The following is a 24,260-nucleotide window of genomic DNA, read 5'->3' on the forward strand; positions in this document are numbered from 1 at the left end:
TCAAGTGGGCATCTTCAGGTTTAACTTTTTTTGTAATTGTGTTATTTCACACACCTCTCCCATTTCAACTGTTACATATGAAAGCAAGTTCTAGATCCGGAGAAAAGATGTGCTTTTGTATTTAAAGCCTACTTCAAAACTCTGGCATGGTAGAATCTACGATGCGCATGTTTCTCAAGGCATAACCTGGAAGAAGGGCATTGTGGGCTGTATAGGAGACAAAGCCATTGGCTCAGTCACACTTTAAGATACGGTGTCAAGGTGCAATGGTGTTTGAGCACTGGAAAGGCGGTTAAAAAAAGAGGGGAAGCAGAACCTGGAAACACATCCCTGTCAGAATATTGTCAACTGTGATGTTTCTGCCAAAGCCAAATCTATTAGTATAATTCAGAGCACTTGGGAAAGTACCGTACCATTAAGTATAGCTAAGGAGGTTGGGTAAGGAACCTCAAAACCAGGATAATGAAGATGAGTGTGAAGGCTATAAGATTATCAAGTATCAAACCTATGGCTCTCCCACCTTGTGGTGTCCCTTGGGAGTGCAACATACTCTACCTCTAACCAAGGACTGCTTTGAGGTGGACTTTGTAGCATAATCAATACATCAGAACTTTGGGTAAGAACTTAACATGGGATATATTATTAGCTTCAGTGACCCTCATTCAGTTACTGGTGATATCTAGTGAATCTGCTGGAGTCCAAAAGCATGGGTGCTGGCAAGTGACATAAAGGTAATGTGTACAAGGGGCCCTGGAGATGGCAAGTATGGGGATCATTGCAATCAGTACTAGATACTTAAAACCTGTTAAAGACACTTTTACAGCTCCTCTGATGGCCAAAGGGTAAGGTGTTGCCCGATGTCGCACAAGACCTGTTGACACTTCCAGCTTTTCCGATCAGCTTTATTTATCACCAGCATTAATTAATTTAAAATAAATGGATTAACAACAGTGCTAAAATGCTGTCAAAACTCACAGATACCAATATTTAAAAAAAACTGTTTCTGAACCCTTCCCCCTACCCCAAGTCTCGGAGGCAGGAGTGCTGCTTGGACATTATCTGTCCCATAACTTTCAATTTGGTGAAGACGTTCTCCTGAAATGCCAAATTCACTATTCAGGTTTTGAGTCATTCGGCACCCACAAAATGTGGGTACAGGCAAGCTGTAAGAAATGGATTGGTGGTTTGGCAGTGCTTTATGTCAATATGTAAAAATGGAGTCTGCTGACTTATAGTCAGAGTTTTGTGAAAGGTATTGTTGTGCATGCATGGACAACATCCTGTAGTTCCTTTACTTGGTGCTAAGCCAAGGCAGTCTGATAAATTTGATCAGTAGTGAAACATGCCTATCTCAAGGGCATGATACAAAGTCTAATGCTAACAGAATCTCGATGTCTAGACTCTTTCCTGGGTTGGGGATGAGGTACATACTGGAGAGAATTTGCTGAGGAGCTAATTTCATTGATCAATTTAGGATTGGTTATCTGTACAGTTTATCTACTAAACTATATTTCAAACTACTTTGAATATTCAAAACTCTACAAAACCTTACCACACCAAGGCATGCAGTGGTAAATCAATGTATTTTTCAGCCTAAAACCTGGCATGCTTACATTTGAGGTCAATTCCACTTGGGTAATAACAGCACTAAAAGATAACTGCTCCTGTATCGGGAACCAAAGCTAGAAGTTATAGGATCTGATTCCTGTTCCTCTAATATCAGGAACGCAGAGAAATACACCCTTAGCTACCAAAAATTCAATAGCACCTGGAGAAGACTGCCTGTCACAAAGCAGAGATGAGGAGACTGGTGCTAGTTCCTCTTGCAGTTTTTACTATATGATCATGTGTAGCTTATAAAAAATATTTGAAAAGAGACTAGAGTTATAGGAAATTCTTTCCTAAAAAGATCTGCTTTTCCTTTATTCCCATCCTATGCTATATATGGGATTTAGAGCTTAAGAACAGGGGACATTAAGGGGCTGCTTAGAATTTCAAACACAATGTGCCAAGACCAAATGCACTGGTTGTTAACATGCCAAGATACAGAACATGAAAGGTCACACCTGAAATGTGAACTTACTTTTTTCAGATATTGACCGATCGGCTGTGCTTTTCCAGCATTTTCTGTTTTAATTACAGGATAAATTGCGTCTGTTCACCCACGTGTCAATGCAGGGCACTGTTTTAGGGTAGTTCAAAATTTACAAGTGTGCTAAAATTGTATGCATTTGGGCAACCATGTGCAAGTAGTTTTTAGATACAGTAGGTTTCAAACCCACACCATGTCTTAATTTTATTCTTCAGGGGGGATTTTGTGAAGGGTGAATTATAAAAGGGCCAAAGCTATGATCTAACTCTGCTTTTCCTTGTCTGGATGTTTCTTCCTCAACTGAATATTGTCCTGGCAGGCTCTATAATTGAAAAGAGATACTGCAACCTCTGGTGCTTCACTCTTTGCTGGAATTTCGAATAAAAGTTATGTGAGACGCCAGAGACAGTAGCTGCAGTTTATGGCACAGAATGGCTTTATGGAGCTAATGCATTGTTTGAAAGCTAGTATGCACTCAAGTTCAACATAAAAGAGTTACTGAAATAGAAAAAATGCACTACTGAACTGATGTCTTCCGATATAGATCAGTGGCATGCAAGCAATTCATTCCAATAGTTGGAGAAAATTTGCTGTGTGCTATGTGTAGCAAAATCATAAATGTGTTTTATAAAGAATAAGTTTCACATTCACTACACATAGTACACAAGGGAATTATCCGCCAGCAGATCAGCAATCTGTGTGAGAACAACTTTACAGAGGAACTCGAACAGAAAGTTATCACTCCAGCCTGAAACTTGAGTTTCCACTTATTTTTCCAATTGGCCTGTCTAACCTGTTCATTGTATGTAGAGTACAACAAATGCAGAAGAATTTGTATTATGCACTACAAATTTAAAAATGGATTTACAATGGTGTTCTAACTAACACAGCATACATTCAGTCATAAAATGCACACAGTTCAGTGACAGGACTGGGTGCTATGCTACAGCAGAATGCCAATCACAGCAAAATATATTGATTTTACAATAACTGATGGTTACATTAAGAAGGACAGGACATGATTCAAACAGTACCTGTTGCAAGTGTACATACAAACCAAATACTTAGATGGAGAGGTCTATAGTTTATTTAGCTACTTCTAGGCTAGGCCATAGTAAGCAAAATGTAGCACTATGTCCTGTCAGTGGAATTTGAACTTCAGCGATACATTCATGTAATACAAAGCTACCTGAGATCTGTGACAATAAGACTTACCCTTTATGTTGCCATAATCCATTTCCCAACGCCAATATCATGGAATACCTTTAAAACCCATAAACCTCTTTTGTATAAAGCTCACATAACAGTGGGTGAATATAAAAGTTCAAAAAGTTCTGTAATTATTGTCTTGAAAATTCAGCCAAGAAATTGTGTACAGTGTGTGTGGGGGGGAGAGAACTACACTGTAAGATAAATGATAAACCGTGTTCATTATAACTGCCACTATTTACAGTAATAGAGGTTGCTTCAAAGGTCATCTCACTAATAACAAAATCAAAGTGGGTTTTTTTCAGTTACAATTCCCGTGCTCACCTTTGCTATTAGAGCACGTGCACATTGCTGCTGGCCTGGTCTGTGTAGCCTGAAGTTAACACTGTACTGACACTTTCCAATTGTACAGTATTTAAAAATGTGTTGATTTTTTTCTCTCTCCATATGTCAATTTGGAATGTTTTTATTCTAATATTTTTGTTTGTATGATCAACTATTCAGACTTTGGTCAAAAGTATAACTACTAGTAAAATAGTTGCAGACCAAATAATCACATCACATGACATTTATCCTTTCAGACAGATCACAATACCAACCTGTATTATAATTTTATGATCCTCAGCACAGGTGTAGTTTATTAAATTTGGGGGGGCACTAATTTAAAATTTTCAGACAATTGTTATCCTTCTCTTTTGTCTTTGAGTTACTGTTGAGATTATCCTTTCATTTCATACATGAATCATATAAAAAGGTCTCCTGCAGACTTGGACTGCTGTAGGTGTATAAAAATTAGTTAACGTGGTATGGTGTAGCACAGTGATAATTAGGATGAATTACAACTGAATCAATGTTAAATTCACTTACAGACCATCTCTTAAAAACAAATTTTTTTTTAAATGACACATTACAGGCAACACAGCAGGGAACCATAAGATGTGTGATACTAGTGCACATTTACTCTTTTCATATATGTATCGTACAAAACTGAGAACCACATTGCCTCCATCCTCTAAACAGCAGTTAGCTTTTACCTTTTTAACATTTAAAATAGAAAAGGTGTAGATGTTCTGAGTGTCAAGACGGCACATTCAGCCTACCAAAAGCTATGATTCAATGTATTATGGATAATTACTTGCATGAAATTAGGAGCTAATGAAAACAATGGTGCTGTAAGTGTAAATAAAGCATACAACTACCTGTGCAATACATAGAAAAGTAGTCTTGGGGAGGATACATAAGAGAGAATACAGACAATTCTATTAAATGAAATTACAAATTAACAAAGGCCTGCATTGTGTATAGTCAGAAAATGTTTCTAGACCAGATGCCATTAAAATTTACAGCAATATCCCCACTGAAAGCATCATGTAATGAAATCTTACAAATACCCTAGTAATACGTTTAGATTAAAATGTCCAGGAGATATGTGAGCTTTCTAAAAAAAACTTTGACCGGTTAAGTACTACACCAAATAAGTATAAAACCATACACTACAAAAACAACAAAAAAAATATTAAGAGAATAGTTAGCATAATTACGGACAACCCATTGTCACCTATTTGTAAACCCCTGAGCTTAACTGTAATTACGTACAGTCAGAATAGTGACGGCAGAGAATCTTCAACATACAATCATCAATTGCTCTCACTCCACTGCTTTGGTTCCATTCCTTTTAGTGAAGTGTCTCTGTTGACAGTAGTTCACTCTTCTTTGATCCAGGTCTACTTTTGACATGTTTTAAAATAAGCAGTACTGGTCAAACCCATGATAGAAAAACAAACACATTCTGCAGCTCAGACTGCCTTTTCCTGCCATGTTGAATAGGTTGATGTACCATGTCGTATGTAAAGCCTCACAAATTTTCCTCACAAATCGCACAATTAACTCTCTTCTGCAGTTATTGAAGAAACTGGCCTCAGAATGTAGCCCTCTCTTATCCCCGAGGACTTTGTCTCTGTTCTGATATAATTGTTTGTTAAAGTGACCGTGGTCAGACTATCAACAAATTCCGATTTTTTTTTCTCTACACAACTGTGCCAGTTTACCCTTCTCCTGGAATTATAAATTGTGCTCTATCACACTGTTATTAGTGCCACCCATCACCCTTGCTTGTCGTTTCTTGCCATCTGAAGTGAGTTTAAATATGCCGTCCAGTAAGAAAATAAAGTGGCTTATCATCACTGCTGCTGGCTGTCTGGAACTCATCACGCAGCCGGAACTGCCATTCATCTTCCAACTCCAGACGTACGATAGTTTGACGTAATGAACTTCGGTCTTGACAAATCACACAAAGTGTGGCACCTTTAGTTGCAAATGCAAGTAATATTAATTTATGATCTCACCAAAATACAATTATTTCAAAGCTCATCTTCTAAATTATGCAATCTCACCCTAAAGATAAAATGTTGTTTCCCATGTCATAACAAGAGCTAGAGGCCTACTGCTGCCAGTAATTGCAATCTATCTGCCATTTGAAGCACTTTCCAGTATTAGTATAGTCAGGCTTTAGGGGAGAGGAATAAACAAGAGTGGCTGACTGTGCAGCTGTGCCAGCAGTTGAAGGGAAATGATATACTGCTCTCTAGCAGCAAGAAGTCAAGAGAGAGAAGCTAACTTGTTGCAGCTTGGAGAGGTAGGCCATGGAGCAAAAATCAAATGTTACACCTCAGGGAGGCAGAGTGCAACGCCTAGAGAGCACAGCCATTAACCTGCAGCAGGCTTTCTACCTTTATATAAATGCAGTGTAAAAATGTGAAACTACAAAATGTGAAACTACAAAAGTAAAGTGGCAGCAGGCACAGCAATTACAATATGTTTTCTGCAAAATGCTCTGTTCAGTAAGTAACCACTACATCATATATTAGCATTTGGATGTAATTTCCTTTCCACCTTCATATTTTCTTATCAAAAAAATTGTTACTTTGTCCTCCAGCCTAATGGATTTATCCATGAACAATGTCAATTTCACTGCAGCATTGTCTGGTAGGGGATGACCTAATATTCATTGCCTATTTCCAAGATGGAGCACTTTGTTTCCACACAGCGCTGCCTCTGAACATCCTAGCTGAGAAATAAGGAAACTCATCGAATCGAGGCAGGCAAAGTTAAATATCAAACAGTTGAGCTCCCTGGCCATCCCATATAAGCCAATTCAGCAACAATGTACAGACGAGAACTGATGCTCCATTACCTTTAAGAAACATGAATTTCTTGAGAAAGTCAGCAACAACGAATGAGTCACAGAGGTAGAGGAGAAGTCCACTGAACAACACCTCCTCGGATTTTATGTTAACTGAGTGAGGTCGCGAACTTACGTAACACACAGAAATCTGAGAATGGGAAGAGCAACAAAGTTTGTGTAAGGAATATCTGGTTCTTGCTTATAAGCCAGAACTATTTACTTGAGCTACCTTTCCACCATATTTTTCAGTTTAAGTTGTTCATAAGTAATAATAAACCTGCTGTCAAACTGAGAACTGATGCAGAAGTTTGTAGCAACATTGCAATAGTGCTGGGGAACAGAAGGTCAGTTTTGAAGTTATGTGCAACTGGAATGTAGCTATACTGAGCAGTGCGCCCAACCTACAATGCTGGCCTGAAAAATGTATATTAATAAAAGAGAAATGATGTGAGCAAGATGTTAAATGAAGGATTCCAAGAAAAGGCAGAAGAAACTTGGCAGTAACCCATTACAGATTGGTTAAATTAATTAATGTTAGTGTTAATTTAATAAATAGATGTTAATATTAAATAATTAAATCTGCAATCTCCAGGAGTTACTTTCTTAATGCAATTCTGAAGGATTTATGAATATGATGACCTGATAGACCAATGGGTACTTATCAAGTGTCTCCTGTCTTTTTTGGCAAAGGCCGCATCTCCAAATACATAAATTAAGAAAAACACATTTTATTTTATTGTTATCTCATCCAGAACACACTGTTATCATAATGTATCTGCTCAACATTCCTTCTTGTTGAAGCATCATTTGAACCAGGTACAGCAGCAAGAACCATACTAAATGTTACTAGTAGAGTGGTGAAATGTGCTTCTCACATTCAGAATGTGTGTATGGTTGACATTCTAGTTCATTGCAGTAATCTATTTAAGCAAAGGCTCACCTCAGGACCCAGGTTCATGTAGCAATCAATGGCTAACACTGGATTCTTACTGTTGCGTACAGCTTTAGGAAAGAGTTTGTAACTAGCATGTTGCAGGAACTTCTCCAGGAGAAACTGGGCAGGAGCAGCCAGCATTGTGCTTTCACTGTCTGGAGCACAGACGTACTGAGAGGCTGAAATCATATTGAGGCTTTCGCTCACCTGTACGCAAAGAAACAAGGCTGTCAATGAACAGGTCAGGAAGAAAAATGAGTTGCTGTAAGGTTATTATTGATCAGTCCAAAGCTCTAAGACAATGACTGGAATTTTCCGGGGTGGTAGCGGGCGCGGTCGGTGGCAGGTTGGGTGGGAAAGTTGTTAATTTTGACAGTGGCTCGGGAACCCGCTGTCATCCCGCCCCCACCCGCCTTTCCCCCTTCATTGGCTGTAAAGCGCTTTGGAATGTCTGGTGGTCGTGAAAGGCGCTATATAAATGCAAGTCTTTCTTTTTTTTGGACACTAAGGCCTAGAAATTCAGTTAGGGGCGCCCAGCTCGCCTGGGCGCCGGAATTACCGCTGCGCGCGGAGCCACTTGCGCCAGCGGGATATTCAGTTTCAGCGCCCCAAGTGGAAGCCGGCCGCAGCGCGATCCCCGCTCGCGAGTTCCGGCAAATGAGCCCGGCACCAAGGAGAAGTGCCGGGCTCTCTGGAAACAGCCAGCAATGCCGCGGGGGGGGGGGGGGGGGGGGGGCTGTAGGAGGCCGGGGACGGAGGTGCGGGCAGGCGGCCGCCGAAAAAGCGGCCGGCCGCACTTCCACCTTAACTCGCCCCACTACCGGCACAGGTACCGGTCGCTGTTTGCGGCCGGCGCGGGGGAGGCGGCCGCAACCAAATATGGCCAGCGGGGCGATAGCGGGGCGCTGCGCACACCGATGACGTCATCGGTGGCGGCACAGCGCTAATGGCTAACGCCGCCATTAGCGCCCCGCTAAATATCGCGGTAGGTTTGCACAGTGGCACAAAAGCCCTCTTTGGGCGCAAACTGGTGGCGCAGGCCACTGAATTTCTAGGCCTAAGCACCTAATCCTCACGCATAAATAAATCAGTAAAATATACAGAGATTTTAGCTGCAGCAGACGAATGAATATCTGTAATGTCAAACAGGAATGACCTGTGAACAGTTCATTAACTGCAAGTGTAGAGGTATCTGCAAGTTAGCTCGGATTTAAACATTTTACCAACCAATTAGGATCAGCCACATTTACAATACCAAGTATTTTCAGTATCATTGACACATTATTTGACTCAAATGTAAATTTTACTCCATAGTTAATTGGAACTCAGAATAGACTTGAATTTAAATTTTTTAGTTATCGTTGAAGGAAAGAACGGAAGACTTAAATCATTTTAATATGCTCCTCCGCAGCCTGAGCCTTGCACAGGAAGTGTTCTACAGGGAGGCCTGTGGAATTGAGAGTAGACTACTTAAAGGGCCACTGCTCAGAATTAAAGGTAGTGGTAACTTAAAGGTAAATAGCCGCATGTTGGGGGGCGGGGGGGGGGGGACACACAAAAATTCCCCCAGCCTTTAGAAAAGCTGAAATTCGTTTTTAAAATATTTGTCAGCATTTTCAAGTTTTATGGGAGGAAAGAACTGTCAGGCAAAAAGGAAGATGAAAGTGAAATAAATGTCAATGCGTGAGGTGGGTGTGGGGAGGCTTGTCCTAATTTACACTTCAAGGCACTCTCCCAGGAGGAGAGCAATGTACCATGCCTGGCACGAGGTGGCATCCAGACTGAATATTCTCTACAGTACCTGGAAACAGAGGTGGGAGAAGATGGCACACTTTAGGGATATGGCACGGTAAGATTATGTAACACATGGATGGTGCATGTTATAAAGCATGTCAATCAATTCCACATTTACTGCTTGCCCATATGCTTCTAACCTTACAGCTCTTTCATTGCATTTCATGCCTACCTTCAGCAGTCAAGATTCAACGTACAATAGAAGTTTTGCCATGCTTTTAGACTTCGCAGCACTCAGAGATTGTATTCATGGCAGCAGTGACGCTTTGCATTTGGGAAATGGTGGCAATATGGTGACATTGAACAAACATGTCAGTGTTCAGTGGAAAAGGAAATAAAATGTATCAGTCACCTGTTTGATGCGTATTTGTGCAGTGCAGTAACTGATATTGCAGTGCTAACTGAAAATGAGTCATAGGCATAACACATAAGGGCAGTGGCGATCTTGCCACTCATTGGTAGTGCTGTCCCTATGCTGCATGATTGCAGCAGGTGTTCTTGTTAATCTCTGTCCTGTTGATCTTTAGCAAGTTGAAGCAACTTTCCTGGACGATTGGCAAGTAGGAGTGGCAAAGTCTGCAGAATTGTTGAGGATCTGCTGAGTACATGGATATGTTGGGTACCACTGCTAAAATGTGAGGTGCTTTACAAACAAAATTATCTTAAGGATTGAGGAAAAATGGTCACCAAAATCTTTTTTAGAAAACGAGTATTTTAATTTAAAAAATTCAGCCATATGGAAAAACACTAAATAGGTACAGTGAACTATTCCTGCAATCATGGAGCTTTCCCTTGTTTCCATTCCAAACAAAGAAAAAATAAGAGTAATTCCAACACAAATATCAGGGATGACGAAGGGTCATCGACCTGAAACGTTAACTCTGTTTCTCTCTCCACAGATGCTGCCTGACCTGCTGAATATTTCCAGCATTTTTTGTTTATATTTCAGATTTCCAGTATTTCCGCAGTATTTTGCTTTTGTTCTAATTTAAAACAGGCTGTAATTTCCAGCATTTTCTGTTTTTATTACAAATATTGGGCAGTTGTTTTAAATTAATTTAAATATTAAAAATGTAAAATTTAAAATCTAATTTTTAAAAAACTTTTCTTTTAACTTTACATGGCACATCGAGGTTATTCACTGTAACCTCTTGCGAGAGGTTCAATATCATGTGAATTACATTCTTGTTTAGGATCAAGTGTGTATCCATAAAACTTAGTATCACAGGATATTCCTTACCATGATCTTGGGTTTTATAACAAAATCTTTATGTCCTCCAACCTGGATGTATTTTTTCATGAGACTAAAGTGATTGAATCGACAAAGGAGTAAACCACTGCTATTTGTTCGTAGGTTGAAGTCAATGTCTTCACAGGTATACCTATTAGAAACAAGAATGTTTTAATTCCTTATTTTTTCTCTCTACACAAGTGCCACTCACAGTAAAAGTCTGTGTACAAGGATACAAACTGAGCTACAGAGTTCTGCATAATCAAGCCTCTTTCTAATGGGCTAAAGGGCTTCAGTTGCAAACTTACTCCATCGTTTTTTTCATTTCATTATTCCTGTCTATGGCTTTTTGTCAGCCAGCTCCAGAATTCAAAGACAAAATAATCTGGTTGTGAGACAGTTGCTCTACCATACATGATCAGGCTTCCCCCAAAATATCAGTCCTTATAAAAAAGAAAGCTAACAAAGGAAAGTCTGACTCGTCCCCTCCCCTCCCCCCCAATCTAGAAAGAATGTTTATGGACACGAGAAGGAAGGCTAAAGTTAGTGGAGGAGGTTGGATTTCAGGGATAAGGATTATTGTCTGTGGCTGGCATATACTGGCACAGTGATGTCGCCACAGCGGCAGCAGCGGACCTGCGAGGGAGCAGCGGCTGTGGAAGAAAATAAAGTTTGGTGATTTTCAGGCCCAGTCGAGCAGCGGCAGAGTTTGAGAGTGACGTCACAGTACAGAAAGTGACGCCGGCGCAGGGGACGAAGCTGGGTGAGTAGTGGGTGAGTGCTTTTTTTTCTTTAATTTTAAGTTTATTTCTTTTAAGGTAGTTCATAGTTAAGGTAGTTCGGGAGGGTGAGAATCCGAGAGTTTAAATTTGAGGTAAGAGTTTTTTAATTAAAAGTATGGCACGGGACCTCAGTTGCAAGGCCTGCAGCATATGGGAATTCCTAGACGCTTCTTACAGTCAGGATGACCACATGTGCAGTAAGTGCCAACGGTTTGGCCAACTTGAGATCCGGTTTTCGGAGCTCGAGCGTCAGCTGGAGGCACTGCGGTGTATCCGCGAGGCTGAGAGTTACATGGGTAGCACGTTTTTAGACGTGGTCACCCCGCAACTTAAGAAAGTGCAGTCAGGGAGGGAATGGGTGACCACCAGTCAGAAGTAGGGGGACAGGCAGGTAGTCAGGAAAGCCCCAGAGTGCATCTCACTCAGCAACCGTTTTTCTGTGTTGGAAAACTTTGAAAGTGATGGTTCCTCTGGGGAGTGCAGCCAGAGCTAAGTTCACGGCACTGTGGGTGGCTCAGCTGCACAAGTGGGGAGGAGTAAGAGTAGAAGGGCAATAGTGGTAGGAGACTCAATAGTGAGAGGTGCAGACAGGCGTTTCTGCAGCCGCAGACGTGACTCCGGGATGGTATGTTGCCTCCCTGGTGCCAGGGTCAAGGATGTCACTGAACGGCTGCAGGGCATTCTGAAGGGGGAGGGCGAACAGTCAGAGGTTGTGGTTCACATTGGTACCAACGACATAGGTAGAAAGAGGGACGAGGTCCTGCAACAAGAATTGAGGGAGCTAGGTAGCAGATTAAAAAGCAGGACCTCAAAGGTTGTAATCTCTGGATTACTCCCGGTGTCACGTGCTAGTGAGTATGGGAATAGGAGGATAGAGCAGATGAATGCGTGGCTAAAGAGTTGGTGCAGGAGGGAGGGCTTTAGTTTCCTGGATCACTGGGTCTGTTTCTGGGGAAGGTGGGACCTGTACAAGTCGGACGGGTTGCATCTGAACTGGAACGGGACCAACATCCTTGCGGGGAGGTTTGCTAGTGCTGTTGAGGGGGCGGGGGGGTGTTTAAACTAATTTGGCAGGGGGATGGGATACGGAGTGGAGCTATAGTAGGGGGTGATGCACAGTCAAATATAGAGGAAAAAACAAGTCAGTTTGGAAGGCAAAGCAAATATGTAACGTCACAAGGGAGTATGACAAGGCTGGATGGCATTTATTTTAATGCAAGGAGTCTTGCGAGTAAGGCAGATGAATTGAAGGTGTTGATGAACACATGGGAGTGTGATATAGTTGCTATCACAGAGACATAGTTGAGGGAGGGGCAGGACTAGCAGCTCAATATTCCGGGGTATAGAATCTTCAGGCGAGAGAGAAGGGGGTGTAAAAGAGGAGGGGGTGTTGCAATATTAATCAAGGAGTCAATTACTGCAGTAAGGAGGGTTGATATCTTAGCAGGTTCCTCTAATGAGGCCATATGGGTAGAACTTAAAAACAAAAAGGGGGCAAGCACTTTGCTGTGAGTCTACTATAGGCCCCCAAACAATCAGGGGGAGATAGAGGAACAGATATGTAGGCAAATCTCAGAGAAGTGTAGAAATAATAGGGTAATAATAGTAGGGGATTTCAACTTCCCCAATATTAAATGGGCTAGTCAGAGTGTGAAAGGCTTAGAGGGTGCGGAATTCTTAAAGTGCATCCAGGAGAGCTTTTTGAGCCAGCAGAAAGGAAATAGAGAGAGTACAGCGCCAACATGTTCCCGTAAAGGTCAAGGGTGGGACCAATAAGTCCAGGGAACCCTGGATGTCAAGGAATATACAAGAATGGATTAGGAAAAAAAGGGAGGCTTTTGGCAGATACAAAGGACTAAAAACAGTGGAAGCCGTAGAGGAGTATAGGAAGTGCAGGGGTGTACCTAAAAAAGAAATAGGAGAGCGAAGAGGGGGCATGAAATGACACTGGCGGGCAAAATAAAGGAAAATCTCAAGGTTTTTTATAAGTATATTAAGGGCAAGAAGATAACTAGGGAAAGAGTAAGACCCATTAGGGACCAAAGTGGCAATCTGTGTGTAGAGCCAGAAGATGTAGGTGAGGTTTTAAATGAATATTTTGCATCTGTGTTCACTATGGAGAAGGACGATGTAGGCACAGAAATCAGGCAAGGGGATTGTGATATACTTGAACAAATTAGCATTGAGAGGGAGGAGGAACTAATGGTTTTAGCGGGCTTAAAAGTGGATAAATCCCCAGGCCCAGACAAGATGTATCCCAGGCTACTGTGTGAGGCAAGGGAGGAGATTGCAGGGGCTCTGACACAAATTTTCAGAACCTCTCTAGCCACAGGGGAGGTGCCAGAGGACTGGAGGATAGCTAACGTAGTACCATTATTCAAGAAGGGTAGTAGAGATAAACCAGGGAATTACAGGCCAGTGAGCCTAACATCAGTGGTAGGGAAATTATTGGAAAAAATTCTGAGGGACAGAATTAGTCTCCACTTGGAGAAGCAAGGATTAATCAAGGATAGTCAGCATGGCTTTGTCAGGGGCAGATCATGTCTAACCAATTTGATAGAATTTTTCAAGGGGGTGACTAGGTGTGTGGATGAGGGTAGTGCAGTTGATGCGGTCTACATGGACTTCAGTAAGGCTTTTGACAAAGTCCCGCATGGGAGACTGGTCAAGAAGGTAAGAGCCCATGGGATCCAGGGCAATTTGGCACATTGGATCCAAAATTGGCTTAATGGCAGGAGGCAGAGGGTGATGGTCGAAGGTTGTTATTGTGACTGGAAGCCTGTGTCCAGTGGTGTACCGCAGGGATCGGTGCTGGGTCGCTTGGTGTTTGTAGTGTACATTAATGATTTAGCTATGAATGTAGGAAGTATGATCAGTAAATTCGCAGATGACACGAAAATTGGTGGAGTGGTAAATCGCGAGGAGGGAAGCCGCAGGCTACAGGACGATATAGATGGGTTTGTCAGATGGGCAGAACAGTGGCAAATGGAATTTAACCCTGAAAAGTGTGAGGTGATGCATTTTGGGAGGACTAACAAGGCAAGGGGATACATAATGAATGGTAGGACCCTAGGAAGGACAGAGGAACCTTGGTGTGCATGTATATAGATCCCTGAAGGCAGCAGGACAGGTGGATAAGGTGGTTAAGAAGGCATATGGGATACTTGCCTTCATTAGCTGAGGCATAGAATAGAAGAGCAGGGAGGTTATGATGGAGCTGTACAAAACGCTAGTTAGACCACAGCTGGAATACTGTGTGCAGTTCTGGTCGCCATACTATAGGAAGGATGTGATTTCATTGGCGAGGGTGCTGAGGAGATTCATCAGGATGTTACCTGGGCTGGAGCGTTTCAGCTATGAAGAGAGACTGGACAGGCTGGGGTTGTTTTCCTTAGAGCAGAGAAGGCTGAGGGGGGACCTGATTGAGGTGTACAAAATTATGAGGGGCATAGATAGGGTAGATAGAAAGGAACTTTTCCCCTTAGTAGAGGGATCAATAACCAGGGGGCATAGTTTCAAGGTAAGGGGCAGGAGGTTTAGAGGGGATTTGAGGAAAAACCTTTTCACCCAGAGGGTGGTTGGAATCTGGAACTCACTGCCTGAAAAGGTGGTAGAGGCAGGAACCCTCACAACATTCAAGAAGCATTTAGATGAGCACTTGAAACGCCATAGCATACAAGGCTACGGACCAAGTGTTGGAAAATGGGATTAGAATAGACAGGGCTTGATGGCTGGCGCAGACACGATGGGCCGAAGGGCCTCTTTCTATGCTGTATAACTCTAAGGGCTAGATTTTCAGTATAGACAGTTTTGGGGCGCTAACCTTAGCGCCCGCCCGAAGTTAGCGCCCGCCCCACAGTAGCGCCCCGTTGCCGGAAATTCAGTGGCTTCGCCCTAAGAGGTTGGTGGAGCGCTAAAAGAGGCGTTCCACTACTATCTTTAGGCGCTAAGCCGGCGGTGCAGAGCGCAACACCCGAGCTCGGGGGGAGGAGGAGGAGGAGGAGGAGGACATAAATACACCGTTCACAACAACACACTGGATCCTTCCACACAACACATGCAGACTGCCTTTTATAGTGCAGGAGGAGTGCCCTTTAATTTGCGCTCCCCAGGGTGTGTTGCGTTCCATTTTACAAACGCTCTGGACGGCAGCCGCACAATGGGGCGGTCCGACTGAAGTTTGGATTCGGGGCGGCCAAAGGGCGTTGCACGAGGATGTGACGTCATTTTCTGCGCGCGCATCCGGGCGGCCGCTAAACTTTGCGCCGGCGCTAACGGGCAACTTAATTTGGGGCGGGGCGCAAACTGCGCTGCGCCCGGGCGCTACACGCATAGCGCCCGAAAATCACTCCTCTTAAGGCGCTAACTGCTGGCGCAAGCAACTGAAAATCTAGCCCTAAGGCTATGATTTTCTGCAAGCACTGAGTACAGCTGCAACAGTGAGGCTAGCATTGTCTTACATAGTGAATTACTTAACCGCTGGAAGTACTGTGAATGGATGCACCATTTTCAGACACTTAAGATTTTAAGAGCAGAAATACGTTTTGCTAATATAATGACGTATTTCAAATGAGAAACAGTATTACTATTAGAAGTAAGACCTCAGAAGTATTGCGCTGACACTAAAGAACAAAATGGTAATCTTTCATTATAGGGAGTGTCCAATCTAGAAGTGTTCCACACAGTGTGATAGGTTTAAACTTTACACCTGGTGCAAACCTATAGAACAGCTTGAGCTATTGAGTTAACACTGAAAATTAATTTAAATTGAAAAGGTGCTTTGCCATTTGGAACTCCACCAGAGCAATCAACAACACTTTTCTTACATCGTACAATGAGACAAAAGCAGAATGGGAGCTATCAATATTCACACGAACTGGAAGAAGCAGAACAGCTCAAGTAACAAAGGCAATGAATTTCTAGAATGTACTTTGGATCTGAGAATGACAAATCAGAATATTTTCTTAATGGTGGGTGAATAGGAGCTGTGAGGAGCAAAGGGATTTAGGTGTCCATGTACACAAATCACTAAAAGCTAGTGCACAAAAAAGTAATCAATACTGCTAATGGAATGTAGATCCTTATCTTAAAGGGATTGGAATTCAAAAGTGAGGAAATAATGCACTGATCCTCAGCAAAGATATATTGGCCTTTACAGTGCAGATTCACCAGAATGCTACCAAGGTTTAAAGGACTAAATTATGAGGACAAGTTGCATAAACTTGGGTTGTATTCCCTTGGGTTTAGAAGGTTGAGGGGTGATCTAATTGAGGCATTTAAAATGATTACGTGATTCAATAGGGACAATACAAGGAAATGATTTCCTCTTGTGCGGAATTTAGAGCAAAAAGGACTTGCATTTATATAGCGCCTTTCACGACCACCGGATGTCTCAAAGTGCTTTACAGCCAATGAAATACTTTTTGAAGTGGAGTCACTGTTGTAATGTGGGAAATGCGGCAGCCAATTTGCACACAGCAAGGTCCCACAAACAGCAATGTGATAATGACCAGATAATCTGTTTTTGTTATGTTGATTGAGGGATAAATATTGGTCAGGACACTGGGGATAACTCCCCTGCGCTTCTTCGAAATAGTGCCATGGGATCCTTTTACGTCCACCTGAAAGAGCAAGTGCAGCACTCCCTCAGCACTGCACTGGAGTGTCAACCTAGCTTTATGTGCTCAAGTCCCTGGAGTGGGACTATGAACCCACAACCTTCTGACTCAGAGGCGAGTGTGCTACCAACTGAGCCACAGCTGATTTTGTGGAGCAAGAGGGCATAAACTTAAAATTGGATTTTAGGAGTGAAATCAGGAAGAACATTTTCACAAAAAGTGTATTGACAATCTGGAACTCACTCCCCCAAGAGGCTGTGGATTTCTGTGGTCAATTGAAATTTTCAAGACTGAAATTGATAGATCTTTGTCAGGTAAGGTATCAAGGGATATGGAGTAAAGGTGGGTAAATGGAGTTGAGGTACAGGTTAGCCAAGATCTAACTGAATGGCAGCACAGGCTCAAGGGGGCCGCATGGCCTACCCCTTTTTCTATGACACCTATTTTTACTTCATGTGGTGAAAATCTATTGAATTTTTCTTAATTTGTTAAGTAACCAATGCAAAAGAGATAACAAGAGTCATCTTGAATCAAATTCTACTATGAGAAAAGGTCATCGACCTGAAACATTAACTCTGTTTCTTTCTCCACAGATGCTACCTGGCCTACTGAATATTTCCAGCATTTACTGTTTTTCTCTACAGTGATATATTGGGAACTTTATTATATTTCTTCTAAAAAGTCAAATGCCTGCAGTTTCCTCTATGGTCCAGTGGGTAAAGACAATACTCAATATAGAACTAAACTGCTTAAATGATAGGGTCCAGGTTTAATTCCCAGTCTGTCCTGAGCTAGCTGATTTCACTAGGGGGTATTTTAATTGCTTTCAGTGTCCGGCAGAGGCCTTCTTTAAATTAAAAAAAATCAGGCTCTGATGACGTCATCGGGGCCCAACTGCTATTTTAACTAGTGGCCTGAGCAGGGAAGCTGTTGTGGCTTTCCCGTCGGGTAAACCTAGCAGAAAGAGGAGTCGGGGCCGGAAGAGAGCCAAGCAGTTCATTTTCTTTACTTTTCTTGTGGGGCCTGGATTCCTCAAGGTCCATAAGGAAAGTTTAGATCTCCCCTGCCCTGCCTGGGCTCCCCCAAAACACCTTCTCCACAACTTACATGAGTGCCAGAGACCGTTCCATCTTTCTAGCCGGCAATCCACTCCCACCCGCCAGCAAGCTGCCACTTCCTGAGGTTTCAAGCAGGCAACTTATCGGAGGCATGCAGATGAGACCCAGAACTTAAAATCGTCCCAGCCTCACGCTGGTTTGCTCTCCACCTCAGTCTCCACCTGCCAGCCCAACTCCTGCCCGAGTTAAAATTGGGCCTTATAGTATGCAGTCCAAGTGGGAGTTCGAATAAACCCTTCTATTGAATGAGCCAGTAATCCTCCTAGTGTCTTCATGAGCAGGTTACCAGACACAAATTTTGTTGAATGTTGGACTCAGCATATTACTTCTGCTCATTTTGTGAAACTTACCTGTTCAGATCATACTGTACATTCTGTGTCAGGTCAACATTCAGCAATATAAAGTCATGTATGTGACAGCGAGAGAATGGTGTCCTCAGTTTGCTAGCATTCAGCTTGCTGTTCCATTTCTGAATCCCACAGAGCGCGTAATGAGTAATCTTTGGTGTAGCTTCAATGTGCTGCATTACAGTCTTCAAAGAAACATTCTTTGTGGAAACTGTGGGCTCTTTTGTTTCACTGTTTAAAAGAAATGTTAGTCAATTGTTTGTAGCGGGCCGTATCATTTCACACATCCACATTCCTAACACCACATCAGTTTTTGCATTGAAATAATCTAAGCTTCACCTCATCGTTGTCTGTGAATTCTTGTTATGCACAAAATAGCTGCAGCATTTACCTATATAACAGTGACTGCACTTCAAAGTAATTCATTGTATGTAAACTGCTTTTAAATGTTTCAGAGAGAAGCAAGAAGTTGCTTGTATAAAATGCAATCTTTTAATCTTATCTTTTTATCTATCTGTCACACTGTGTGGGTGTGGTATTTCTGTACAGTATCTTAAAAAGTTTGCATCAAGTATTGGAAGATGGGGTACTGGATTGTGAAGTGGGTTAGACACTGGCCTTTCACCTCTGGGTCCTGGCATCAAATTCAGCCCAGACTGAAGGGGTGAACATCTCCTCTGTTTGTTAGCTGTAAGGGTCCTAAATGAAATAAGTTTGGACAGTCATAATCCAGCTCCCAGTGGGCATAGGCCTACAGCACAAAGCTGCCTTAGTTAGCACTAACTTGACAATATCACTCAGGTTGGTGTTGGAGAAGGAAACTGTCACATTAATGCAGTAAAGGATGCTCCTTTGAAGTTGGGACTGAGACACGTTGTTGAGGCAGTTTTATTCAGGATTTAGTTCTGCTGTACTATACTTGACCTAGGAATGCTTGACGCTGGATACCTGAAATGGAAAGTGTTGAATCCCCAGCAACATTTCTCACCTTCATTAGCACATTTAAAAAAAGTAAAATTGAGAATATTGAGTCAAAAGCTGTCAAATTCTATATGATGTGAATAAATGCAGATTTACATTTCAGTCTTGTACTGTAGAAACAGACAGTTCAAAAGTGCAATGCTAGAATATTTAGCTTCAGTTACTCTACAGATTTGGCAGACACATTTTCTATTGTAACAAAACAATTCCTGTCAGTGTTTAGACAGCTTCAAACTAACACTGTGCCACAGGCCAAAAACAGATATGCTGGTTCAACTAAGGGTATTTTTCCAAAACGTCTTTTCTCTTTATAGATGTTGACTGACCTGTTGAGTATTTCCAAAATTTGCAGTTATTCCTTTTTATTTTGCTGGTTCAACTGTTTTATTCCCAATTCAAGCTGCGTCAAGCAGAGAGGAGATAAACATTTCCCAGCAAGGGAAAGAGAACATCAGAGTGGGAAGTCACTCCCGGGTATTCTAAGGTACCATATCATTGCCGACTAGAGGGACATTGGCAGCAGCCTGGGGGCAAACATGCACATGGCCTGTCATAAAAAAGGGTTCTCAGCCATGAAGACATCGCTGTATTCGCCTTTCTTACCTACTCGGTTCCTGCATATTATGAACATTCCAAAGGACACAAGAGTCATCCATGACAAGTATAAACGGCCACACACACTGTCGTTTGACCCCGATCTCTTCTTGGCGGTTTCGTTCCAACTCCAAGTTGTGGTATGAAAGTTCTTTGATTAAAAAGTGGGCAGCACCTGAAGAGGTCAAACAGTTACACAAGGCATTACTCAATTCGTAAATCCATTTTTCTGGACAAATGCAGAAAAAAGGATACTTAATAAGATTCACTTTCCTATTGGTTAAAAGTGTGATATTAAGTGAAAATTAAATGATAATTAGTCATTATTTGAAGAAATGTAGCTGTACACTCCTCTCAATCCAAATTCATAGAGTATGATTGCTATCAGTTACCTTTGGTAAAGTCTTCATCCTTTGATTGAAGTTTATCCTTCACATAAACACAGATAGGTCCTTTGTCAAATTGGGGTGGTGGGGGTCAGGGTGAAGAATTGGACATTGTGCCATTAGCAGAAAACTTAGGGAGGCTGCTTTGGTGATTCAGTGCCTCCCAAAGAAGACCACTTTAAGCTAGAGCTGGAATAAGACACTCTTGGAAGAGTGAGATTAAGCCTCCCTCAACTGGTGCTCCAATATTGGTGTGGTCCTGAAACATTTTGCAATGTCCTCTTGGCCTACCAGACAAACCACTCTGAAGTGTTTGTGCTGCTTTTCAGATTTGGCTGGGGAAACCTGAAGGCTTACTCTCAGTATTTCCTGTCAGCATGTCTGGGGAATTTCTGTTTTCCCTTACTTTATTTTCATCATGCTTTTCTGGAAAGGTCAAGAGAAACTGTATAATCTCGTGAGATTTTGCAGTTAGGAAGACAACAAAGACACAGATGATCAATGGGGAAAGGCCCAACGTGACAACCAAAGATGATGCTGCTCGCAAAATTGACAACCAATTATGAAAAAGGAAAGAAAGAACTTAAGAAACCTCTTTAAGTGGGGAGCAGCACTGAGACTGTAATGTATATACCTTTAAAGGGGGAACTATCTTTTACAGCTCATGTATACTGCAGTACCGGCAGTGGTCACACCTGTATATAGCACTGAGTAGTAATCTGTACAGTTCAGTTCCAACGTGAGCCACATTGAGTAAACACCTGTTGTACCGTTTCTCCTGCAGTCTGTGTCTTATTATACACAGACACAACATTGGCGACAAGGCAAGTTCGAACCTACCTGCAACTCTGCATCACCTCCTGGGGATTCGTTCCTGGAGATCAGTGGATTGGAGGTCAAGGCCAGAGACTCGGGTGTCGACCACGGGCAACCGCCCAGTCATCCAGCAGAGACTCGAGAATTGCGGGGGAGGCTGTCGAGAGCCAGGCTTGGCTTTCCAGTCGAGGTGGTCCAGCGAAACGGGCTGGCAACAGGTAGTGCGCAGACCCTTCCCGGACAGCGGCGGGTTAGAGCCCGACCGAGCGGCACAGCAAAGTACCGAGCAGTGTCGACGGGGGAGAGAGAGAGAGGGCAGAGCGCACAGGGCGCAGCCGGTGTTCAGGGGCCGAGCAGCGTCGAAGAGAGGGAGAGAGAGATGCGCAGAAACCCGCGAGGCGCCGCCATTGCTACGAGGACCGCCGAGAGCAGCGTTGACAGCAGCGCAGGAGAAGCGCGCGAAACCTACAGGGCGCCGCCACTGCCACGAGGACCGCCGGGAGCGGCGTTGGCAGCAGCGGGGGAGGAAGGAAAGCACGGGAGACGCCATTTTAAGCCATTGGGAGACGCCATTTTAAACCACACCCAAAATGCCGAAGAGTGGCAGTATCACCGCGTTTGACAATGAAGTCGAAGATTGGACTACATATGTCGAACGAATAGAGGTGTACTGCAAGGCAAATGAGGTGTCAGATGACAAGAAAGTGTCGGTATTGTTAAATTTAATGGGTGCAAAGACGTATGGGTAATTACGAAATCTAGTAACCCCAACGAAGCCAATGGAAAAGAGTTTTGAAGACATAGTAACGATACTAGAGGAACATTTAAACCCCACACCGCTGCTGATAGCAGAAAGATTCAAGTTTCACAAACGGAACCAGCATAAGGATGAAAGCAATGCTGATTATTTAACAGAACTGCGCAAACTATCGAAACACTGCCAGTTTGGAGCGGGACTGGCAGATACCTTAAGGGACAAGTTTGTGTGTGGGCTTCAAAGTGAAGGAACCCAGAAACGGCTTTTATCTGAAAAGGACCTTACGCTGGAAAAGGCTTTCAGCATTGCGGTATCATATGAAGCAGCAGCACGGGGCGCTGCAGAGATACAACAGAGACCGCAAGAATATGGCACAAACGAAATGTCATATGGAACAGAGAAGTGCTATCGTTGCGGCAGAACAACACACGACCAGAATGATTGCTGGTTCAAAGACAAAGTGTGCAGACAGTGTGGAAAAGTAGGACACATAGCACGACTCTGCAGGTTGGGAAAGAAAACCAGCAATAAGAAACCTACCAAAGAAAAGTACAAGAAGGTACATAAGATGACGGAGAATAGTTCAGATGAACAAAAGAGTGATAACGACTCCGAAAGCAGGGAACTGAGTTGTCTGAAACTACATAATGTGATCACAACGGAGGATCACTGAACCATTTGGGTCACTCTCAAGGTAGCAGGAGTCCAGGTAAAGATGGAATTGGACACAGGATCAGCCCTAACAGTCATAAACCGACGGGACTACGAGCGGCTATTCTCACACATACCCTTGAGAGACACAAAAATTATTTTGAAGACGTACACGGGGCAAAAAGTCTACCCCAAAGGAAAAATAAGGGTGACCGTTATATATAACGGTAAGGAAACACCAAAACTAGACCTGTATGTATTGCAAGATGGAGGACCACCATTACTGGGACGTGAATGGATCCGGAAAATACAACTAGATTGCCATTCCATACAGGCACTGATTGTGGCTGACAAAAAGGATGACGACGTCACACCTGGGCGACTGTCAAAGATCCTAACTGACGCGAAAGAAGTGTTCCAGCAAGGACTCGGAACACTAAAAGGCATGACAGCGACGATTAAAATTGAAGAAAACGCAAGCCCAAAATTCTTTAAGGCCAGACCGGTACCTTATGCGATCTGCCCAGCCGTCGAAGCAGAGCTGGAGAGTCTGGAACGTTCAGGTGTACTGTCCAAGGTAGACTGGAGCGAGTGGGCTACACCCATCGTCCCTGTGATGAAAACGTCGTTGAGCAGCACGCCTGGGGAACCAAGGAAGGTTCGCATCGGTGGGAACTTTAAGGTAACAGTGAACCCGGTCCTTCACACCGTACAATATCCACTTCCGCGGATTGAAGATATTTTCGCCTCGCTATCTGGAGGGAAACGCTTCACTACGATTGATCTGGCCCAGGCGTATCTGCAAATGGAGGTAGAAGAAGCATCAAAAAAATACCTCACAATTAACACCCATAAAGGTCTCTACCAATACAACCGGCTGGTATTTGGGGTAGCATCCGCTCCAGCTATTTGGCAGAGGGCAATGGAACAAGTCCTGCAAGGGATCCCAGGGACCCAGTGTTATTTGGACGACATCCTGGTCACGGGCGAAAATGACAGTGATCACCTTGCCAACCTGGAGCAGGTGCTCACTAGATTGCAGGAATATGGGCTCCGAGCTAACCGCCCCAAATGCGAGTTTTTTAGAAAACGGATCTCGTATTGTGGCCACGTTATCGATAAAGAGGGGTTACATAAGTCCCCAGAGAAAATTGAGGCAGTAGTCAAGGCTCCAGCACCGGAAAATGTGTCACAACTGAGGTCGTTCCTCGGGCTGGTAAACTACTACCATAAGTTCTTGCCAAATTTGTCTACAATACTACACCCACTGAACACCCTACTGCAAACTGGGGTGCCATGGAAGTGACGAATTTGGACGAGCTTTCCAGAAGAGCAAAACACTAATCACATCGAAAGAGGTATTGGCCCATTACAACCCGGCATTACCAATTCGGTTGGCATGTGATGTGTCACCCTACGGCATTGGAGCGGTGCTGTCGCATAAATTCTCGGACGGCTCAGAGAGGCCAATAGCCTTTGCGTCACGATCACTAACCTCAGCCGAGCGTAACTACGCCCAGATTGACAGGGAGGCCCTCAGCCTAGTGTGGGGAGTGAAAAAGTTCAATCACTATCTGCACGGGCAGAAATTCACCTTGCTGACTGATCACCAGCCTCTTGTCTCCATTTTTAATCCGAAGAAGGGCATTCCGGTGATGACTGCGCAACGACTACAAAGATGGTCACTTTTTCTAGGGGCGCACCACTATGAGATTGAATATAAGGGCACGAAACAGCATGGAAATGCTGATGGGCTATCACGCCTG

The 24,260-nt window shown here is 43.2% G+C and overlaps 1 protein-coding gene across 1 annotated transcript in view; it reads right to left on the reverse strand.

Moving 5' to 3' along the window:
* Window positions 1-4,228: 4,228 nt before the first annotated feature.
* Window positions 4,229-24,260, reverse strand: part of greb1l (GREB1 like retinoic acid receptor coactivator) — a 436,507-nt gene continuing 416,475 nt past the window's right edge. The window contains exons 29-34 of the mRNA XM_085992812.1: window positions 19,894-20,059; window positions 18,313-18,540; window positions 10,454-10,595; window positions 7,426-7,626; window positions 6,495-6,633; window positions 4,229-5,605 (exon numbers count right to left, since the gene is read on the reverse strand). Of these exons, the coding sequence (XP_085848938.1) occupies window positions 5,442-5,605; window positions 6,495-6,633; window positions 7,426-7,626; window positions 10,454-10,595; window positions 18,313-18,540; window positions 19,894-20,059 (1,040 nt within the window). The 3' untranslated portion in view covers window positions 4,229-5,441. The remainder of the gene's footprint in view (window positions 5,606-6,494; window positions 6,634-7,425; window positions 7,627-10,453; window positions 10,596-18,312; window positions 18,541-19,893; window positions 20,060-24,260) is intronic.

This window comes from Somniosus microcephalus, chromosome 7 (assembly GCF_052327205.1).
Source record: "Somniosus microcephalus isolate GS21.2 chromosome 7, FLI_Smic_1.0, whole genome shotgun sequence".
NCBI classification, from domain to species: Eukaryota; Metazoa; Chordata; class Chondrichthyes; order Squaliformes; family Somniosidae; genus Somniosus; species Somniosus microcephalus.